The following is a 22,434-nucleotide window of genomic DNA, read 5'->3' on the forward strand; positions in this document are numbered from 1 at the left end:
TTCTAGGGAAATTACAGACCTGTCAAATAAAGCGTCACCATAACACTACTACTTGCTGTATGATGGTGGGTAAATCTGTTCTAGTATTACTCAGAGTAGAAAAATGACCTGCGACGAAAAACACCAACTTCATCGATCATATTTATTATATGACATCAGCAGATTAAAATACATGTTTATTATGTACATATATGTAACAGGAGTGTTACTAGATAAAGTGCCAAATACCATTTTTTTTTTTACAAAAACAAAACAAAAAAAAAAGGGATTTGTGGAAGACCATCACACCCGTTACCCTGGTCCCACAGTTCATTGCTTCGCGGTCGAGTAGCCACCTTGTCTGGAGGAAGGCTGAATTGCTCAGTGCTGGTCGTGGGACAGTTTGGCACGATTCAGGGCGGGAGCGGTGAAACTGTCGCGGTGGGATGAATACTGGCTGCTTTCGTCCGCTTTTTTTCAAATGTGAGCCGGCATCGACGCGTACGACAGGTCGGCCTTCTGAGCTGCGAATGCTCCCACCCCATCAGTCCAGACGTTATTGAGAGATCCAGCATGTTTGCTTTAAGGTTCGTATGTGAGGAGGCTAAACTGTTCCTAGACCAGAGCCCAAAGGTGTTCCCAGCATCCTGCTCACGTGTGGGAAGTTCCCGTAGTGAATATAAGACGACAGACGACACTTCCCGGACTTTTTTCTCTTTTTTTTTTTTCTCTTTTCTGACATCCAGAGGAAGTTGACATTCTTTTAACAGTTATTGGTCGGCGTGTGTGTGGCGGTATCTTCCTCATAAACAAGACAGTGACAGAGAGGATGATGGGTAGCACTTATTTGCATGTACGTATTTCGGGTTCTTTTAGATTTTCAGGAGCTACAAAAGGTCGATTAAACGGGTTCCCCTCCCTTTTATTGTCCCCCAGTTTATTCCCTACGGCAGTGATGGATGTACAGATACTTGGTGATGAAGACTCTGGTCCAGTTGATCAACAATCTGCCTGTTTCGGGAAGGCGGAGGCTCCGGCCAGGTTTTGTCACGGCGTCTTCGGTGTTCGTCTGTGAAGGTTAAGACGTCGGCCTTCGGCTGAGAGGTCACGTGACAAAGTGGTCAGAGCAAGAAGGGCGACGTCGGCTCTTCGTCCTCCTCCGTGACAGTCGTACAGCAAGCTGTCGAAGCCTTTCTTCCTCCTTTACGTACTACTTCATCTCTCCGTAACCTTTCCTCGCTGACCCTGTTCATTTCTGTTTTTACACCAACTAACTTTCTTCTTCCTCTTGCACCTCTTCTTCCTCTACCTCCTCCTGTCCTGTTTCATCCTCCGCTGGTGCCTCCTCCTCCTCCTCTACTCCTTCCAACTCTCCTTTCTCTTCTTCAGCATCTTCCGTTTCTCCCACCACCCCTTCTTCCTCCTCCTCTTTCTCTTCTGTCTCTGCTGCCTCCTCTTCCTCTTTCTCCTCCACCTCTCCCTCCTCTGTTTCCACTTCTTCCTCCTCATGTGCCGTCTCCTCTTCCCCCTCTGCCTCTTCCTTTTCCAACGTTTCCTCACCTTCTCCTTCTTCTTCCTCCTTTTCTCCTTCATCGTCACCCACTTCCTGCTCTTGATCTCCTTCCTCCTCTTCTTTAGTCTCCTCATCCTCCGCTGCATCATTCACTTCCTCTTCCACGCCGTCCATCTGCCCTTCTTCGTCTTCTGCTTGGTCGTCTCCTTGTTTCACCTCCTCCTCTTCTTCTCTAGTCTCCTCCTCCTCTTCATCTTGGACTCCGTTGTGTTCGCTGTTGTGATTCTCCTCGTCTTCTTTCTCAGTTTCCACATGGTTCTGTTCCTCGCCTTCTGGCTCTGCCTGGTCGTCCTGCGTTTGGTCTTTGGCGCCATCGTGGCAGATGGCTCTCCGCCCGCTGTTTCTGTGGTGTATGTGGTTGTGGTTGTTGTGCTCCAGGTCCTCCAGGGTGAGTTCGAACTGGAAGCGGTCGTGCTGTAGGTGTCTGTCCGGGGGAGGTGAGGGAGACTGGGGCATGGTGTTCAGATACCACTCCCGGTTCTCCTCCAGCGTGTCCAGCAGCTCCTGGGCGTCTGGGTGCACCAGGTCGGCCCACGTCTCCCACAGCGGGTGGACGATGTAGTCGATGAAACCCACCTAGAAAAGAAAAAGAGTCACATGATGATGATGATAGGTGGTGTTAGAGAAATAGATTTTGGAGAAATTATTTGCTTTCTTGCTGAGAGACGAGAGGATTGCTACCACGCTGTTGTCTGTGCAGTAGATATGAAGCTACAGTTAGCTTAGCATAAAGACAGGAAACAGGGAAACAGCTTATTACTTAGCCCACACTTGATTTAGCCCGTTAGCATGTCGCTCAAAGCATCACTGAGCCACTAGCACGGCTTACAGAGTAGCTTTGTTAAAGGCCCAGCCAGTAATAAAAGCACAAGAGTATGAATTATATTACTCTACATACTGTTTAACATTTTGCATTTCTGTTATTGGTTTTAGTTAAAATTTGAACTGATGTGTTTAAAACTATTCATGATCTACATAAAAACGATTTAGAAAACATTTATATAGTAAGTTGTTGTCGACCGTCTTTCTGTTGATACAAAGATGTAGAAAATAGTCCAAGGATGATAAAATCATTGTGCTGGCTGAAGAGGTGTTGACTCATCTCAAAGGTCCTTTCTTTTTTTGAAGATGCAGTTTGTGCTTTTTGTTTAGCAAACATCTCGGTTAAGAGTCAGTGTCGACATGACAGGATCTACGTGTGACCGCTGTTCCTCTTTGCCAATTCAGTCTTCCTGTGTGGTGACAGTTCATCACCATGAAACACTTTACAAAACTGTGGGCTTTGTGAATGACACTAACAATGACCTCCGACATGACAAATCGCTCTTCTGACAGTCTCACCATGAACTGACTGTTGCGTCATACTGTAGGTGTTCCTGTTATTTTGTCCTCTGGTGTTGCTTGTTCATGGTCCATTATCCAGTTTCCATTTCATCAATCTGGATTCACTGTATTAACAGTGACACAGTTAAAGGGGAAGGCAGAGAGAGATCGAGCGTTACCTGACTCTTCTCCACTGAAGCGGTGTGTTTGTCACACATGGCGCTGATCTCCATCCCTCGCTCTCGCTCTTTGTCACCCTGTCGGAAGAATTCCTCCATGATCCTCTCCGTCCACTGCTGGTATAACGGCAGCGTCTTGGTGGGGTTGCTCAGGTCTGCACAGTGCACCATGTTCCTCAGCACCTAAGCACACACACATTGAGAGTGTGTAACAGTGCATTCACACAGTTCAGCAGACACGTGTCACATGGCTGACCACGGTCAGCCATGTGACAGCTGCACCAGCATGCATAGAGTTACCTGTATCCGCTCAGTATAGTGGTCCAGGAGCAGCACACCAGAGCTGGTCACCTTCTTGGTCTCCACCATGGTCTTCAGGTCCGCCAGTAGGGTCATGTGTTTGGACATATCTGTGGCCAACACCTGTAGCCATTAAGGCAAGGCAAGGCAAATTTATTTGTATAGCACAATTCATACACCAGGCAATTCAAAGTGCTTTACAGAAGCATAAAAATACATTAAAATCATACATTTCAAAGAAAGAAAGAAAGAGATTAGAGGGGAATAGAAAAATAAAAATAAAGTACAATTAAAGGAACATTAAAAACAGAAGCCAGTAAAAGACAATTATTTAGCATTTAGAATTACTAGTAAGTAAAAGCTGTAGCAAATAATAATGTTTTCAACCCTGATTTAAATGAACTGACAGTTGGTGCAGACCTCAGGTGTGCAGGGAGAGTGTTCCACAGGTGAGGAGCATAATAAATGAAAGCTGCTTCACTTTGTTTGGTTCTCATTCTGGGAACACACAATAGACCTGTCCCTGATGACCTGAGAGGTCTGGATACTTCATATGGAGTTAATAAATCTAGAATATATTTCGGTCCTAGACCATTTAATGCTTTGTAGACCAACAGTAAGATTTTAAAGTCTATTCTTTGACTCACAGGAAGCCAATGTAGTGATCTGAGGACTGGTGTGATATGGTCCATTTTTCTGGTGTTTGTAAGGACTTGTGCAGCAGCATTTCGAATCAGCTGTAGTTGCCTAATTGATTTTTTGTTTAGGCCAGTAAAGACTCCATTGCAATAGTCCAACCTACTGAAAATACACGCATGAACCAGTTTTTCCATGTCTTCTTTGGACAGACATCCCTTAATTCTGGTTATATTTTTCAGGTGGTAGTAGGCTGATTTGGTAATGAGCTTTAACTGGTTGTTAAAATTCAGGTCAGAATCAATAATTACACCAAGATTTCTGGCTTTATCTGTTGTCAGTGACATGGAATTAAGGTGAGCACTGATCTTTGACCTTTCATTTTTGGGGCCAAATACAATCACTTCTGTCTTATCTGCATTAAGCTGAAGAAAATTCTGGCACATCCACTCATTGTTTTGGTGAATACACTCACTCAGTGAAAGTAAGGGACTGTAGTCATGTGATGACACAGAAATGTAAAGTTGTGTATCATCTGCGTAAGTATGATAAGAAATATTATGTTGCTCCATAATCTGAGCTACAGGCAACATGTAGATATTTAAAAGAAGTGGTCCGAGAATGGACCATTGTGGCACCCCACACATCATCTTTTTTCGTTCAGACACATGCTCACCAATTGACACAAAGTAGTCTCTATCTTGTAAATAAGATTTGAACCAGTGTAGTGTAGTAGTAGTGTCTATTACGACAGGAGGGCAAAACTAGAAGAGGCACAATGATCTGAACTGATCTCTGTCAAATAATAAAGATGTAGAAGCTGAACGTAGAGACAAAACAGGCTTTAGGTTAACTAGTTTAAAACAGTAACTGCTGACAAAGAGCACTTCTCATGAAACGGGTATTGCAGATGCTAAACAGAAAGTATTTCTATGTTGTAGTTTTGGAAGAAATACAGTTCTTGAGCTGACAGAGAGTCCTGAGGTTCATGGAGACACTGGCTCTAATGTTTTTTTAAAAGCAGCTGACCAGATAAGATTTGATTTTAACTGAGAAAACCCTCACTGAGATGAAAAACCTTACTTTAAGAGGCTCCTGGTCAAGATAGGCAGCAATGAGTTACAGACAATCAGCATAAAACAGACGATGATTAAACAAAATGAACCTGTACTGTCGTAAATAAAGAAAATTGCCATTAAGAATCAAACTCAAGAGTCGTATCAATTATCACATCCAAGAAAGAGCCGAAGACACCATGAGAGCTGTCTAAAACCATCAGCAGCAAATAAGACAAATCTAAAACTATCACGATAAATAAGACAATTCTCAGCTTTGGCAGCCAAAAGAGAATAATCACAGCTAACCAACCAAAATAAGCTGAAGCAGAGGTGAAAAGACGCTTTGTGTGTATGTTTATAATGAACTGGCGGGTGTGAGATGAGGCAGGAAAGGTTCTGACCATATCGATGACGAGCTTGCGAAGGCTCTGGCGCTGGCGCTTGGTGAGGTTCTGGAAGATGTCACAGTTTTCCTGGTGCAGAAGCTTGAAGCCCACGGCGAGGTGGTGGTTCTCCAAAACCGACTCGTCGTTATACATGAGGGCCAGCTCCGAGTCTGCGTACAGAGGAGGAGGGCGTAAACACAGTGTGTGGAAATAACTAGACACATTTCACATTTTGTCTGTGTGTGTGTGTGTGTGTGTGTGTGTGTGTGTGTGTGTGCGTGCGTGCGTGCATGTGTGTGTGCACTCACTGGTGTTGATGAGGAACTGATTGGAAACTCCGGGGTGGTCAACATCATGGATAGCTGCAGCGAACAGAGCAGCGAGGATCTCCAGGTCAGTGAAGACGGCCTGAAAGGGACAAAAAGGGCAGAAGAAGAAAGATGAGACCAGAGAAAATGAGACTGGAAATGGAACAACTCTGTGACCTTCAAGCACATGCATTATCGTTCCCATTCATTATTTCAAAAGGTACAGTGTGTAAGAATTGGCCACATGTCAAAGGTCACTCCAAACATATCACCTGAGTAACCACAAACTGCTGCTCACTGTACTCTTTTCTGTAAGTTTCTATGGCTGTAGCGACTAGCTGCCGTTTGCTAGTTAGCTCAGTTAGCTGTGCAGCTAGTGGCCCCATTAGCTGACTGGAGTCTGCACCTGGGGATTGTTGGTGTTTACACTGTGGGAAATGGAAGCAGGCTCAGCAGCCTCCCAGCAAACACGGACACATCGGGACAGAACACAGCCTCAGAGAACGACGGCGGCCAGTTTGACAACAGCGAAAACAGCGCTGAGGTGATCTACAGCAGCTCCCACCAGGACTCTGACTCCAGGGTCAGCAAAGTATGGCAGGCCGGGACAGGAGGGGTGTGAAAGGGGAGGGGAGTGAGAGGAGGGTCAGCGTGTAGAGCCAGAATTATTTCACATCTAACTCGGAGAACCAAACCAGAGTTGAACGAAGGGCACTAAGTGTATTTGTAGCAAAACAGAATGTGATTCGGTTCATGATGACACTACTTTGTGGAGCAGAAGTGTAAAATAACATAAAATGGGAATACTCGGGTACCCCAAAACTGTACTGAAGCATTGCGCTTGAGTAAATGTACTTGGTTACAGTCCGCCCCGGCAGGTTGATGTAGTACAAATGACAGCTGTGGCAAATTAAAATATTACGCTTTTGAAAACAGCCATAAGCTTTTGAGCAGGTGTATTTGTTTGTTTAAACGAACAAATAAATAGTCTTGTTGGTGTTAAACATTTAGCACTGTGCCCTGGGCTGGGCCACAATCATCTCCCAGGCAGAATGAATCATGAACTATGAAAGAAACGTGCTTTGTCAAACAGAATAATGAGGACTTTTCACTGACTGAAGCTGCATCTGTCCACTTCAAGCACAAAGCAACCAGAACGTGTGTGTGTTTGAGTGCATTCGTCAACATACATCAAGAGCAGGTGTGGAGAGGAGGACGTGTGTGGACTGGGTGACATCTGCAGCATGGAGGCTGTTGTGGTACGCTACGTTTCCATGGTAATGGTCCTCCAGAGTCATCACATAAGTGACAAAGGTGTCGACTGGGATGCGGAACGTCTTCAGCAGCTCTCGCTCCTGAGGAGGGAGGAGAGGAGGCACAAATAGACGCACATCCGGACGGGAGAATGTCAGGTGCATCAGCAAACCCACAAACACTTCAGTAAACACACACACACACACTCTCTCATTTTGTTTACCTGGAAGATGGCGTACATGATGCAGCTGAGAGGTCTGTTGTTGGAGAATTCTGCTACTCTGAATATGTTAAAACTCCACTTGTCCAGATCCTCCAACTCCTGTTCAAACACCACACACACACACACACACACACACACAAAAACAAAAACATAAAAGCTTATTCCACTCGATGCTTCATTAAAGGTGCAGCAGAATTAACGTAGAACTACACAATAAACCAAATGTATCAAAGTACCAACATCATGGATCACTTAAACTTAATTTACTTGTAATGCAAATTTAAAATCAATGTCCAAATCACATATAATTCAACAGCAAATGACGTCCACCCACAAACTGAAGCAGCCACAGAGTAGATACTTCAGAGCTCAAACAATCAACTATGTGAAGCTTCCTGCTTCACAAACATGAACCTTTACTTGTTATAGACCAAACAATTAATCAGTTAAGATAGAGAAGAGATACCATAACTTCTCTTTTCGCTCCATAATGTGTTGATCTTAAGTCGCACCTTGATGTTAGCACTTAGCTCAAAGCACCACTGCGCCGACAGCCTTGCAGCACAGGGAGCATGGCTGCACTCTGATGTATACGTAGCATAGTTAAATCTGAATGAAGATGCAGAACCAGGGACAGTTTCCATCTTACTGTGGGCTGGAATTAAACAATGAGGCACCGAGCACAAAAAAGCAGACCATCAATAGATTCCATCTTTTTGGGCAGCATTTGGGTTCAGTAGAAAGTCTTACAGCCTTTAAAAATAAAAAAAACATCTCTATTCACGCAGCACAGTCAAAGTCTGAGCAGCGACTGATCTGTGCAACTTATTTTATGTGAGTCAGAGAAAAAGAGACAGACAGCGAGACCTTGGCGAGCTCATCCTCGTGGTCTGTGTTGACACCGAAGCGAGGCATTGAAGTGCTGGAGAGGCTCGAGCTGTGAGACAGTTTCCTTACTCCACTGATGTGACTCATAGGCTTGTCTTTCAGAGTCGGAGACGGGATTTCCACTTCGTTCTGCTTGTCTACGGATTGGCGGACAAACACACACGCAGATTTATTGTCTTTTATGTGGCAAAGGTCATAATCGAGACGAGGGCAGACATCACATTCTGGTCCCACTCACCCATGAAGGTGCTGGAGATGTATTCAGACACCTGGTTACCAGAGCGACTCATCTCCGACAGGTGGGACAGCTCCCTGTTCAGCATCCTCTTAAACTGTGGCAGAATGAGAGCAAAACGGAGACACGAGCCAATGATGTGCGGTTTGGACACGAAGGAGTAATGTGTTCATCGTGTATTAGTTTATAGTTATAATACAGTTCAGCATGGAGACCTACAAATAGACATTTATTCAAACATTGTGACAAAGAACAGAACTCCGGCAGAATATTCTACAGTTGAACAATGAGTTTTACTAATGCAAGTGACAATAACAATAAACAGAAGGTGACAGTAAATCACTATAAATAATAACTATACATAAATGTATTGTGATCATTGTGGGGTTTTTTTGTTGCTACTGCTGTTGTTGTTTTTTTTTTTTTATATAATGGTATTGTTTCTTTTCTCCATCTGATTTTGGTCTGTTCAGCACTTTGGGTATCTTTGCATGAAAAGTACAAATAAATTAGAACCCTGATAGGAAAAAAAGTTGTAAACTTAGAAACAGAAAGACGTGTTAAAATCCATAAAAATGTCATTTCTGTTTATTTCATACACTCTGCGCTGATATATTTACCATGAGCCTGTTGACATGTTGCTTGGACTGGTTGGGTCAGTGACGACTGCCTACCTTGTTGGAGGCCATTTCGCTGACAGAGCGGTGTGTCTGAATGGTCTCCAGCTGGTCCAAGCACCAGTCCAGCTCCTCCAGCGTGTCCAGGGCGAGCTGCTGGTACTGCTGGTCCGATAGTGACGCCCTGGGACTGACGCACACCCCGCCCAGAGGAGACCTCCTGAGGACACAACAGATAGACCCACATCAGCGACAAGTTAGCAATGGCCTCCTCACCTGCATCTATTTAGACTGCCATTTATTACCAATCCCACATACAGTTTTTAAGCTTATAGCCTTGATTGTCTTTAGTTTTATAATTGTTACAGTTCAAGATTAAAAATGTCTTTTGTGCTGTTTTCTGCTGTGTTTGATACAATATAAATGTGTGTCTCTCTTTCTCTTCCTATTATGAAATAGTGATTGTTCTCCATCCATAACAGTTGGCATTGCTTTGGGTTTGGTAGCTCATTGGCTGGTTAGTGGGATATTTCAGGACAATGAGTTGTACTGACTTGACTGTTGGTGTAGAGACGTTGGCAAGAATGGTGAAGTTGCTCCGCACTGATCGCAGACTGGCCAGTACCTAAATATTCACACAGTATCACAGGATATAAACAGAACAACAGGCATAATGAAAGATCTCACATGGCGTGTAGTATAATGACGGACCACCTACAGGACATACACGATGTCTCTATGAAGTGAGACTCACTTGAGCAAAAGGTGTGACGATGAAGTCCTCTGCTGTGTGCCTGAGAGAGGAACAGACAGTTGGAAATAAGAGAGGAAGCAGAAATATTTCTCCTGAAAACACACACACACACACACACACACACACACACACACACACACACTCCCCCTCTTGCTCATTCTTTCTGTCTTTCTTCCTGAGTCTCACCCTTCGCTGGCGAGGGAGGAGTTACGCGAGACGGTCTTGGGCGACATGTCGTAGTCGGAGTCAGAACGGTAGAGGAAGGACTCTCTTCTCTGGCCCTGGGGAAAGGAGGTGTGCAGGGTGAGGCCTGGACTCTGCGAACCCAGCGGGGTGTGACCTGGCGACACGCCGTTCTCTGCTTCATAACTGCAGCACAGGGAGAGGAGGAGAAGGTTAGATGGTTAGAGAGGAGAGGAAGGACGCATCCTGCAAAGCTCCCTGCAAGGCCAAAGCGAAATTGTGTGCAAACCTGTCAGTGTCTGCTTGTGTGATGGAGATGCGTGGCGGGATGCGGAGGGGAAGAGTTGTTGGACGTGACACATTGTTCAGGACCTCCGGTGAACGGGTGCGGTCTCGAGGGCGGAGCCAGCAGGGTACCTGTAGAGGTGGAGGCAGGGCTTGTAGATGATACTACACCACAGGTGCACAGTCTGTCTTCAGTTTGAGGCTGGGAAACCGTCCACTGCCCCAAAAGCCCTCAGATTATTTTTTCCAGTTATTCTCTGCAGCCCACTGGTCTCAGTACAAAATGAAATTCAATCATTTCTGAAAGAACTGATCTTTAGGCAGCAGACACACAAGATATAAACACAATACTGACTTAATATCACCTTTTTGGTTGATATAACAAACTTCCTGGCCAATAGTTAACCATTTACACATCCAGCAGTTATGGGGGAACATTATCATTTATTTGGAGTTGCGATGTGTCCACATGGCAAATGTACGTCCAGTATTTAATCTTTTAGCTCTGTTTTGCTCTTCATTAAATCCTGAGAACAACAAATGACTCTTTAGGTGCTAAAGGCTCGACTATGTTCACCAGCTACTTGCTAACTTTGCTGTTTGGTGGTAGGCAGGCAGTTTACAGCGGGTTAATCAGTATTTCCCTTAAAGCAACTCCCTGCTGCTGCTACTGAAACTAAACAGTGTTACACATTGTTATTCCATCTACTGTTAATACAAATATATTGATTAGTGCAGCTTCAGTGTATCACACCGAGTGTTACACTGTCACTGCATGATAATGCTGATTTGGAATGACGTCACTGCATTACCTCATACTGACTGTAGGTTAACTGTTCTGAATTTAGTGGAAGCCAGTGGATCCCTGCAGTGGAAGGAATCATCATATTCCTAAAATCAGCTGTATGCTCCTTTAATATTATGTGCACATGTTCACATGCCCATAGCTCATTTTTACCCCAGGGCCCCAAAGCACGTTAACGCGCCCGCGCTGCCTTTCAATACCTGGAGACTAGACGAGAGTCTTCTGCTCCTCCCCCTGCGCAGCTCAGCCCCCAGCGTGGCCCCAGACGTGTAAGATCGGCTGTAGCGAGATGACTCCGCCTTCTCCCCAGCACCTGTTATATCTGTGTCATTGCCCTGTGAGACGGGGGGGAGGGCAGGTGAGGGAAACAGACATGCAGCAAGAGAGACATATTTTCATTTTGTCTTGCAAATAAAACTCATACTGTGTATCTAATAAGAAATGAAGATTTGAGAACTTGGTGCACACCCTTATAACTTCGACTGTTGATTCACCACATTCACATTCTGAGGAGTGAAGAAACTTCCACAAAAACACACACCATAAATTACCAATGCATGTGTGTTTGCGTGCGTGTGCAGCTGCGCGTGTGTTTGGCTACATGCATGTGTGGCTGTGGCTGTGCGTGTGCGTGTGTCTGGGATAAGGCCTCTACAGACTGAGCTCTTAGAGGCTGATCTGCACTGCAGTACCGTAGCAACAAAACACTAGGGGAATGGTAGCAGTTGCTAGGCAACAGTGCCGTGTTGCTTCCATGCTGCGTTTGATGTCGTCCAGACCCAGATGTGGAAAGATGCTCAAACACATCCATCCACACACACACACACACACACACACACACACACACACACACAGCGTACACAAACACACAAATTTATGGGCACCGGCTCGGCATGATCAATAAAAGAGCGTTGGAATAATGCATGGTATTATGTCCTTCAGCCGAGGCGTTAGCTTTGAGAGAAAATAGCTCGTTGACACAGCGTGCTCATTTAGCTCATTTAGCTCATTTACATACAGGACTATGACTGACTGAGAGGTTCACACTATGTGAGCGGACAGGAGACAGACTGTCCGCTCCGACTCCTGAGTGTGCTCACAGACATCGACAACAAGAACAAAGGGACTCCTGGATGTGTGAAAGTCACAAGGTTTGTATGTCATCGTGAGCATTCAAGCAAACACACACACACGCACGCACACAGTCGAATCTGACAATCTGCTCTGCCTTGTACCTACTCTCATGGAAACATGAGACAAAGTTCAGTTGATGTTCTCGACTTCATCCCTGGTTGTTTATGTTCTCCTTCTCACCTCTTCTCCAGTCACAGACAGCACGCTGCGGCTCTTCTTCATTCTGATTGGCTCGTTCTGGGCCCCAGGGCGGAGCGTTCCGGAACCCAGGCAGCAGAGCAGGTGGAGAGCCAGGACCGGAGAGGTCAAAGGTCACTGCAAGGTCAAACCTGGGTCAGACCGGGTCACAACCGGCCCCCATTGGAGCTGACTCAGCCAGCCAATCGCCTCGCTCGCGCTCCGTCCCTACCAGTCTTCAGATGGCTGAAACTGGGCGTCCGACCAGCCGCTAAATGCTAAAGGTGCATTTACGTGCCCCTCAGAGGCTCCAGGTTCAGGCCAAGGTGGATGACCTTCGTGCTGATCTGTTGTTTATTCACAAGCAAAGGGTGGAAGAAGGACAAATCAAAAAGAAAATTCTCACTCCATTTTAGAAGAAGCTACGAGTTTCTGGGAAAAAACAAGCCCGCCGGCATGTCGTCTTGCTTTGGCCAGACGAGCCAATGGGATATCCCGGAAAGAGTTCATGATGGCACTGCTGAAGAAAACCTTTTCCCAAGTCTTCTCAAATGTTTATCCGACTTGGAGCATTGTTCGAATGACATTTCCCATTTGAAAACCTGATCCCACATGAATGCAGTCTTTCAGCACTTAATAATCCAGTTTGTGTCTCCCGTCTCAGATCAGTCCTCCACTGTCTGATCGATCAGTCGGATCCAAACTCTGCATAGGGCGAAGCTTTAAGTCCAGATGTCAAAATTCCAGGTTTGATATTCCAGGATCCATCCTTGAATCTCAGCGTGTCGTCCTCGGTGTAGACTCCCTGTGAGAAAACAGAAATAAAGAGTTACTGTGAGCTAGAATTCAAATATCGTCCGCTCCCTTTTTCAGTCTTTCCTTCCTTCTTTTAGAACTAATGAATTCATTTGATGCATCATCAAATATGAGAAAGTCCTTCCCCCATGCACTCTGTACTCCTTTAACGTAAGCCAGCCTGGAGAAACATTTCAGTGCCCATTGTTTTTCACAACACAAAGCCCCCGCCTGGAAAAACTAATGAAATTCCAAGAAAAATCACAATTTGATGACTAATGTCCAAACAGACCATCAGTCGGTCAATAAAGGGGGCAACCTTAACTAAATATTTTGCCTGCCATGGCATTGCAGGAGCTGTACCTACAGTGTGGCTAATTCTGAGCAGATACTGCAACACCAAAGCTCTCTGATGTTATATAATTACTCTGAGCAGTCCGAGATGACCTAATTCCATTGGATACGACAGATTCGGCATATCAGTGTGTTTCTGATTGGGCTGGTAAACAGAGAGATAGTGGTGGAGACGACTTTTACCAGGGGTCATCAAGAACACACCCACTCAACGAAAGCACTCTCACACCAGACTCTGCACAGACTCAGAGTTTAAAAAAAAAAAAAAAAAAAAAAAAAGGCTCTGTATGGAGAAATCAACAAATGCACGGTGACACAGTGACATATATATACAGACAATGAGAAATTTGAGCACATACACAAACACCATGGCTGCCACCAGTACCACCTCCACTACAGATAAAGCAGCTTATAAAACCAAGCAGCAATGCATCAATATGCAGCTCAACTACCAGCCCGCTCTTCTGTTACAAAACACCCAAATATATATATATATATATATATATATATATATAAAACACACACACCCACAGTGAAACCATGCATACATGAGGACAGCCCTGCCATCATGCCTGTCTGCACACGCACAGCAGGAGATATGTGTCAGACAGACACACATGTACACGCACACGCACAGCCGGGCTGCAGCACATAAGAATAAAAACACTCACCTTGATCGCCTCAAGATCAATGGAGAGATGGGCTGGGCCTCGTCTTGCTTTCACTCGTCTCCGTCCCCGTCTCTCTTGCCCGCTGTCTCTCTGCAGACTAGCAGTGTGTCACCACGGCGAGAGAGGGAGAAGAAGGAAAAAAAAAAAAAAAACACTTGGCGTCTTCATGAATATCCACGGCTTCACCAGCCTCCCTCCCTCCCTGTCTCTCCTCTCCCTCTCCCCTGCCACAGTGGTCTCCCCCAGCCACCCCCCCCTCCTCCACCACCACCACCACCACCACCACCACATCCTCTGTGGAGAAGCCCATCTCCCCTCCCCTCCCTCCTCCCACATAGTGTCCATTAATCCCATACAGCAGCCTCCGCTCCTCCTCTCTATCAGCACCCCTGCCTTTTTTTCTCATTTTATTAGCGGCCACACGCCGATTCTCTGCTTCAATAGTCAGGCATCGTTTCTCTCCATTATACGTACCCGCACACCACGCATATTCAAAACAAAATCACAATAAGGATTCATGTCTCCCATGTCCTTTTACAGTCATTCAAGGACACGCAGTGCACTTATCCATTTTAAGTCGGACAACAGGAATCATGCCTCTTTCTGGTTTTATCTCTGACAGCGTGGAATGAATGTTCACCGAGCTTCCCAAACCAACAACCTTGATGTGTTTAAGGTACACTTTATGAATTCACTCCATCGATAATTGATTAACCAGCTGATTATTTTCTTAATTATGCGATTCCTTGTTTGGTGTCAGAAACAGTGAAAAATCGATCGATCCTCATATCGATGTGTTTGATCAATCCTATATTATATTAGATATTCAGTTAACAAGCGAAGGCAGCGAATCCTCACATTTGAGGGGCTGGAATTGGTATTTTCCACATATTTGCTTGAAAAATTGCTTCAGCTCTACAAGACAGTCACTGTCAGTGCAAAATGCTTTTTCAGAACATTCACACATCAAGAGAGGACCTGACTTGCAGTTACAACCACACATTGATAAAAACATACAAGTAAACACACCCAAGCAGTTCTGCATGAAGCTGTGACGCTATTCTGTTACTCTCCCATCAGCTTTTATAGGCATTATCTAGATTTGATTTATGCCCCGGGCCTGCGCTGATTGTTTTTTATTTACAAAAGTGACTGCACAAAGAAGCTTTGCCTCAAAAATCCTGCACACGCCACTAAATCAAACCCACCAATTAATTACGAAGGAGAGAGAGGGAGAATGACCCAGGAATTAATTATGCAAGTGAGAGTGAGAGAGACAGAGAGATGGAGAGAGAAGTGTGGCAAAAAAAAAAAAACAGCCAGGATTCACAGCATCTAGTGGAAAAGTTAATCAATGAAACCTGATTTATTGTACAAGCTGTGCAAACCAATCTAAAAACAGAGTCTCACAATGCCAAAACTAAAAAGAAAACCTTTGACAAGCACACACAAAAACTATGACATACTACAACAAGGCTTACATGACAAAGCAGCAACGATAAAACTATTTGCCCTCAGAGTTTATATCATTTTTAGAGGAGAAACAATTCCTCTACTAACTGATTAAAGCACCAGTTTGTAGGATTTAGTGGCATCTAGTGATGAGGTTGCAGATTGCTACCAGGTGAATCCCCCTTGCCTCACCCCTCTGACGTGCACTCTATAGGGACAGTGTTTGGTTTGTCTGCTCTGGGCTACTCTACAAACATGGCAGGGCAACATGATGGACTCTGAGGAAAAGGACCCGCTCCATCTGTAGATATAAAGAGCTCGTTCAAAGGTAACAAAAACACGCTCTTTTTCAGATTACTGCACACTGATGAAAACATACAGTACTTATGAACACTTAAATGCATTTCTGCCATATTCTGCCAAGAAGTCTCCCTAAATCTTACACACCGGTCCATGAAGTCAGTCGATAGAAGATTCAGTTTGATTTTCGATTCATCATTTTGCACGAAAACATCCTCTAGTTTCTCTCTGTCTATATCACTGCTAAATTTCACTTATGTCTCAGTTAATAATAATAATCATCAGCAGATTAATGTTGCAACCCAAACTTACTGAAACATGGCCCCTCATGTGAGGAGGGCCCACAAAGACAGTACAACAAATAAATGGATTTGGGGAGGGGGCCCGTAGAGAATGCCGATGGACCAGGTCCAGATTTCTGTGCAAGATGTGTGATTAGCAATATTGATATTTAAGATCAACAATAATAACCCAATAATGTTGAATTTCTTCACTGCAGTTTTTTGGTACTTACTGACTGATAGCTACAGATCTGCAATAAGCAAATATCAGCTGATATATTTGTCGGTTTATCAGCGTTGCTGTAATTCTACCATCTCAAGCACATGCCTTCAAAACAGAAAATACTCAGTCAGAACAAAGAAACAGCCTTCATCAAAGTTCACCTCATTCTTATTTATGCAGGGCTATTAATGTGTAGCCACAACGGTCATTTTCAGAATCCACTGCACTCAACACAAACAAAGGTCTGAATGTTTGAGTGAGGAGACTCCACTCAGCTTGCCGCTGACGATATTGATTAGAAATGACTCACTCAGTGGGCTCACATTTCACCAACACAAAAACGACAACTGAGGTAATTAGATGGATTGGTGTTCACTAAACGGCCTCTGGTGGAGTTTTTGGGCTGTGCCTCCAAACAGACCTGAGGTGGCGCTGTTGACCACGGGAGGACAACAGATGCAGTCAGCAGGCTTATTGTTTGATCTGTAAATAGTTAAATGCCTGTGATGGCATACTAAACTCTTTTTTGTTTTACTTCAAACCTAACAGAGTATCAATAAAGATGCAATAATCAAAAATAACATGGATAAATAAAAAACATCACAAGGAGTGGGCTTTTTTTTTGTTCTCTTGTGTGAGATCTCATTAACTAAGCATACAGTGTGTACATTATGTTGCATCATGTATGAAGCAGTACTTGCACACTGTTGGACTGACAAGGACTGTTAACTTAAAGTGATGATCTGGGTCAAAATGGAGGCCAAGAAAAGGCGCATTGGTTCCACTGAAGTCCCCGGGAACATTATCCCACTGCTTTTTGCCTTTCATTTAGGTTCTTCCTTCTCTTATTAATCTTCTTCCTCATCCTCTTCGTCACCTTCCTCTTCATCATCACCCTCTCCCGAGTCAGGGACCCACAGTCCAGAGTCAACACACCTCCTCAGGTGGTATTTTCCCTCCTGTAGGCAGAAACACAGCAACACCAGTTCAACACACAGAATGAATGAACAAACATATATTTTGAGGCACTTTGTGCCAATTCAACACTTCCTGGTCTGTTAGGCTTGTTCTATTTCAGGGCGAGGCCCAGTTACAAATACTCACCTCAGGGTCCAGTCTGTTGATAGCTTCCTGCAGCATCTGAATGTTCTTCTCATCAAAGCTCTTCTGTATTTCCTATGAAACAAAAATGCCAAAGTGCTACTGTGATGCAGTGAACCTAGTGAGCTGAGTCCTGCCTACAGGTTTGTCAGCACTGAAACCGGAGTAAATGCTTTCATAGTCATGTCCAAAATGTCAGCATATGATCACTTTAACATGCGACACCAGTGTCTATTATTTAAGATTTTTCTACAGTTATATCAAGTTTGGATATTATTTTACTAAACTGAATTTTTCCAGCTTTGTTCAAGCTTATGTGAAAGCTCAAGGAAAGTAGATAATGCTGTTTACCTTGCACAGAGAGCTCACGCCTGACTTTTGGAGTCCATTCTGCTGAGCTGTGTATTGACTTCTCTGATTATCCAAATGGCAGCAGGGTTCATATCAATAGGCTGCGCAAACACTGACTTCAAAATCTACCAACAGTTTTGAAATCTGTGAAAAAACACAGCCGCCCGCACGAGACACGACTGTCAGCCAGAGTAAAAAGATCTCTTTAAATAACTCGTGTCAGGAGCCACTGACAAGATGTGAACTCTACGTGGATTAAAAAACATTTTCACAAAACAGAACACAAAGAAAAATAAAGCAAATGTAGAAACAATAGCAGGAACTGGTATGGTAAGACTGGCACAGATCCGTCATTCTCCTGCTTAGTATCAACAACATACCTTTACACAATTCACACTAACAGGCCGGCTGTCTTCTCTCACAGCCTCGAGGGATGCAGAGGGAGGCGACACACATTGTTTTAGCTCCAGTGCAACGTTCCATGAAATCCAGCTGAGCTGAATTCATGGAGACCCTCCTATTTTAAAGTAAGTGTATAAATGTCGGATTTTGTTGGATCTTAGCAGGATTTATTGATTGGGTTGTTTAGAGACTCTTTGTTAAGATCGTTTATATGCTCACGCAGCCGTGTGCATACGTATTGTGAGCTGCTGTTCTGAAACATGTACGTTCTCACAGAGACGACTACTGTCTACAACTCAGCCATTATTGTTTGTGTCTTCTTGTATATTCAGCGTTAAAATCAAACAAGTTTTAGGTCCATCAGGTCTGCTCTGGTTCCACCACCAGTTTGTTGCATCCCACTAGTGTTAATCCAATGCCCTAACTTTCATCCTTCATCACCGTGTTACCTACTTTTTCAATTATTAAACGTACATTTTATTGAAGAACACCTGCTGCCCACTGTGGCCGACCTTTCCCTGACATACTAGTGTGTGCTTGCATGTGTGTGTGAATGGTTTACCTTTGGCAGAGATTCATAGACCTCTACGGGGTCTAAACCACCTGGGCCCAGCCTCTTCTGCCTCTCTTCTTCCTCTAGCTCCTTCATAGCGCTCTCCATCCGGATCTGAGCGCAGCTGCGGACTCGCTCCTTCAGCAACTCCAGCTCATGGTCAAACGCGTCTTGGTACGGCTTGTCTGCAGTCTGACATGGACGCGAAAACACTTAAATGGCCAAATTCTTAAAATTACACCACCGCAAATAATTTCCCCAGTAGAAACTTACTATACAGACAAATATGTGGGCGAGTACATTCTGCTAAGTACAGACCTTGATCTTTGAGAAGAACTGTCTGAAGCAGCCTTTTGGGTCAACCTTCAGTGTCCGAGCCAAATCCAAGATGAACTGCATGACAATGGCCTGGTGGGCCACCTGCTCCATCAGTGCATGTTTCTATGAGCACATAGAGAATGAACAAGGCTTTAGCTGGCAGACTTCTTTTTCACAAAGAGCATGCATACACACTTTTGCATCAGCACTCACCTCATCTATCTCAAAGTCAATACAGATGACAACAAGGCAATTAGCCGTCTCTTCGCACACCAGATGTGGGTTGTCTGACAGATACTTCTGACTGTCGTCCCAGCGCCGCAACATACCTGATGCACACACAAGCACATCCAGAATAATGCAACCTGAGTTGATAAAGAGGTGTGTTTTCACCACATGAAGTCAAATATGTTTTGCACTCAAGTGGCTTCTGTCATGAGAACACTTGAGGACACTTCAGGGACTAAAAGTCAGGATGTGTCTTTAGCTGCTTTGATTTTGACTGCTAGAACACCTCTTTAAAAACATCTTCACAACTTATTCATGTGAAGCTATCAGACCAACAAAGTCACGAATACCTTAAAAATAATGGCTGAACAACATGCAAAAAAGCATCATATTAGGATTATTTTGACAGTTATTGCTGCTGTGATGAGTCACGACTTTGCTGGGTTTGATAAAGGGAAGGCAGAGAAAGCAAACATGCACAGTTGCATCAAGATTAAAGCATACCAAAGTGTTTGATTTCCTTCGCATACTTCTCCACAAAGGTCTTATGCTTCTCCGCCTTTTCCTTCTCTGTTTCCTCCTTTGTGACAGGCTTGATGTTGAGTACACTCTAGAAAACAACACGTGGATAAATCAGTACGCTGACAAGACAAACCACATCTTGCACATCTCGTGACCTCGATGTCGTGCCTTACCTTGTTGAAACCTTCTTTGCTAATAGTGTCGACATTCCAGGGCAGTTTCTTTTCTTCTCGCCGGTGCTCTTCGATCATTTTCTCAAACGACTTTTCATCCTTCTTCAGTTTTCTCACCTCGGCCTGGACTTTCTTCAGCTCAGCCGCTCTCTCCTCATCCTCCTCTCCCTCCTTCCCTCCTTCTTCCAGCTCTTTAAGCCATCCCTGGGCTTCCTCTAATAGCCTCTTGCATTCTGCAAGGTTAGTCTCCAGGTCTTCCCCTCTCTGCTGAAACTCAACCATTCTCTCCAGCCGGGCCTGTTGGCCAGAGTGGATGACAGTGAAGTGAAGAAATATAACGCAAAGATGATGGGAGTTAAGGAAAAGAGGAACACTAAAGGTGAAAGGAGGTCAGGTAAGAAGATGCTCAAAAGGAAAATGAAAGGAAAACTAGAATGCACACATACAAAGTAAATGTGTGCATGACAGAGAGGCCAAAGTGCTACTGTGATATATAATCATTTGGTTATCTTACGTACAGAACACACACACACGGCCACATTTGTACATTCACTGGCTGAAGTGAGCATTGACACTGAACCTCATGCTCTAGAGTCAGAGTCCACCGCAGTTCAAACATATCAGTCAGTGGTTTTAGTTTAACTTCAGCAGTGAACTTTGACTCACTACAGATATGAGCTCTGAGAAATACTGGAATGAAAATAGACAAGTGAAACCAGAGAGTTGCTGTAGACCACAAGTCATTCTAGACCTTTCACTTAAGTAGACATGTGACAGCCAGGGACCAGCTAAGCTCATTAGTTTCACAGAACCAGAGCCATACAAACTGAGCTTGACCAGCGCAGTTAGCAGCCACACAACTTCCTGCCTCATCTATTTAATATCAAGTGAGGTGTGCCTCAGGACACCCCGCCACAAGGGGTTGCAAGATAAATCTGTGTAGTTGTGAGACAATTAATGTGAAAAGAGGAAATAAATTTGCTTTTTGAGACATTACTCTAATCCTCTAATTTTGTCTTTACTGGACAATAACAGTTATATCTCTTTTCTAAAAATTGACTTGGTCATAACCCACAGACACAAGCAACCCTTGACAATAGCTCACAGTTAAACATTGATCTTGACCATTGATCTTTTCACCGATGCTGAAAGGGCTCTATGAATGCTGCTAGGCTACAGTACTTCTAGACACTGTTACAGGTATTGATTATTTACTATCTTTGAAAAAAATCTGATATGATGATATGTTGGCTAGTATTATTTTTGACGAACACTTTCATAAAGATCTGTAAGGTTGGTAGCCACTAGCAAGTTAGCAGAACATCAGCAGCCAGCCTTTACTCTGTTTCTAGTATTTTCTTCTGATTTTTCTTGATTTTATACCCTTCATGTTGTGAGATGCACATTTAATTGTCTGCTTTCATACACTGACACTCTCTCATCTCCTTCTTTTTCATTTTCATCTTCCTGTAAAGCACTTTCCAGCCGTTAAAACAAGTGCTGTACAAATTAAGATTGTTTGCTAGTCGTTAGCTAGCTAGCAGACCCTCAGCGTCAAAGAATCGCACGGGTCACACATTTCTGGGTAACACCTGTTGGCCATCGTTGTACAGACTGCTCTGTTTGACTGGTACTAATTCACTTCTACTGGTAAAACTAACCAGGTATACGACTCCAAACTTCACAGCTACTACAAGTTTCACTGCTGACCCGGTGTCTCATTCTGAACAAGCTCGGCGTGTCGACGTACGGACTGGTCACATCTTCATCGTCTGACACATAAATGTGATCCCAGGCGCTGTAGTCGATGCCGGCTCCGCTGCTCATCCTCCTGCTCTCTCGGCCCTCTCCCCACTGGTTTTCGGTTTCAGTTACAGTAGTCGGAAACTACCGGGCTGTCCGACTGGGACAGCACACTGACACAGGCTGTGAGCGAGACAGAAATCGACAGTTTCCCAATCCTCTTAGCGAGGGAGGCAGCCCCAAGCCGTTTACAGAAATCCCCTGTTAAACGGCAGCTCCGCGCGCCTGGACGCCAATCAATACACGTCATCAAGAAGCGCGGGTCGGGTCGTTTGTTTTTTTGTTTTTGTTTTTTTTTACGTTTTTTACATAGTCAAAACACAAACAAACTTTAATGTTAATTGGGGGGGCAGTTATAAGGTGATATAAGGTGATAATAGTGGATGTTTTTTGTTGATTTTGAATAATAATTCTTACAAATAATGTTTTTTTTTAAATTTCTTTATGAATTTACCTGATAAACAGTATGAAAAAAATACTTACAACTTGACAATGTAAACAGATAGTGCGCAAAATTCATCATCAGTTTCATCTTGTAAACATCTAACTATGTGGCTTACTATAAACATACCTTTCAGTGTAAATTTAGTCTTGCAAAGTGTGGCACCTA

The 22,434-nt window shown here is 44.1% G+C and overlaps 2 protein-coding genes across 4 annotated transcripts; both read right to left on the minus strand.

The window, feature by feature from the left end:
- Positions 1–123: 123 nt before the first annotated feature.
- Positions 124–14,413, minus strand: LOC143319147 (3',5'-cyclic-AMP phosphodiesterase 4C-like). Its single transcript, XM_076727795.1, has 17 exons — positions 14,118–14,413; positions 12,301–13,102; positions 11,187–11,321; positions 10,186–10,313; positions 9,900–10,082; positions 9,714–9,753; positions 9,514–9,584; positions 9,017–9,179; positions 8,346–8,439; positions 8,087–8,244; positions 7,220–7,318; positions 6,933–7,097; positions 5,743–5,842; positions 5,450–5,604; positions 3,355–3,477; positions 3,055–3,237; positions 124–2,128 (listed from the first exon to the last, which is right to left on the minus strand). The coding sequence occupies exons 2-17, from the start codon at positions 12,340–12,342 to the stop codon at positions 1,250–1,252; spliced, it is 2,718 nt and encodes a 905-aa protein (XP_076583910.1). The 5' UTR covers positions 12,343–13,102; positions 14,118–14,413; the 3' UTR covers positions 124–1,249.
- Positions 14,414–15,454: 1,041 nt separating this feature from the next.
- Positions 15,455–22,062, minus strand: LOC143318924 (hsp90 co-chaperone Cdc37-like). 3 transcript variants are annotated; one of them, XM_076727454.1, is made up of 8 exons: positions 21,683–22,062; positions 20,022–20,318; positions 19,831–19,936; positions 19,312–19,427; positions 19,099–19,221; positions 18,790–18,972; positions 17,478–17,549; positions 15,455–17,332 (listed from the first exon to the last, which is right to left on the minus strand). In XM_076727454.1, exons 2-8 carry the CDS (start codon positions 20,301–20,303, stop codon positions 17,222–17,224), a joined length of 993 nt encoding a protein of 330 aa, XP_076583569.1. In that variant the 5' UTR covers positions 20,304–20,318; positions 21,683–22,062; the 3' UTR covers positions 15,455–17,221. The 3 variants fall into 3 exon arrangements, with proteins under 3 accessions (XP_076583569.1, XP_076583568.1, XP_076583570.1); XM_076727453.1 differs by having other exon boundaries at positions 17,114–17,332; positions 21,732–21,993; XM_076727455.1 differs by having other exon boundaries at positions 17,114–17,332; positions 21,772–21,886.
- Positions 22,063–22,434: the final 372 nt, after the last annotated feature.

The sequence above is a fragment of the Chaetodon auriga genome, chromosome 4 (genome assembly GCF_051107435.1).
Source record: "Chaetodon auriga isolate fChaAug3 chromosome 4, fChaAug3.hap1, whole genome shotgun sequence".
In the NCBI taxonomy this organism is placed as follows: domain Eukaryota; kingdom Metazoa; phylum Chordata; class Actinopteri; order Chaetodontiformes; family Chaetodontidae; genus Chaetodon; species Chaetodon auriga.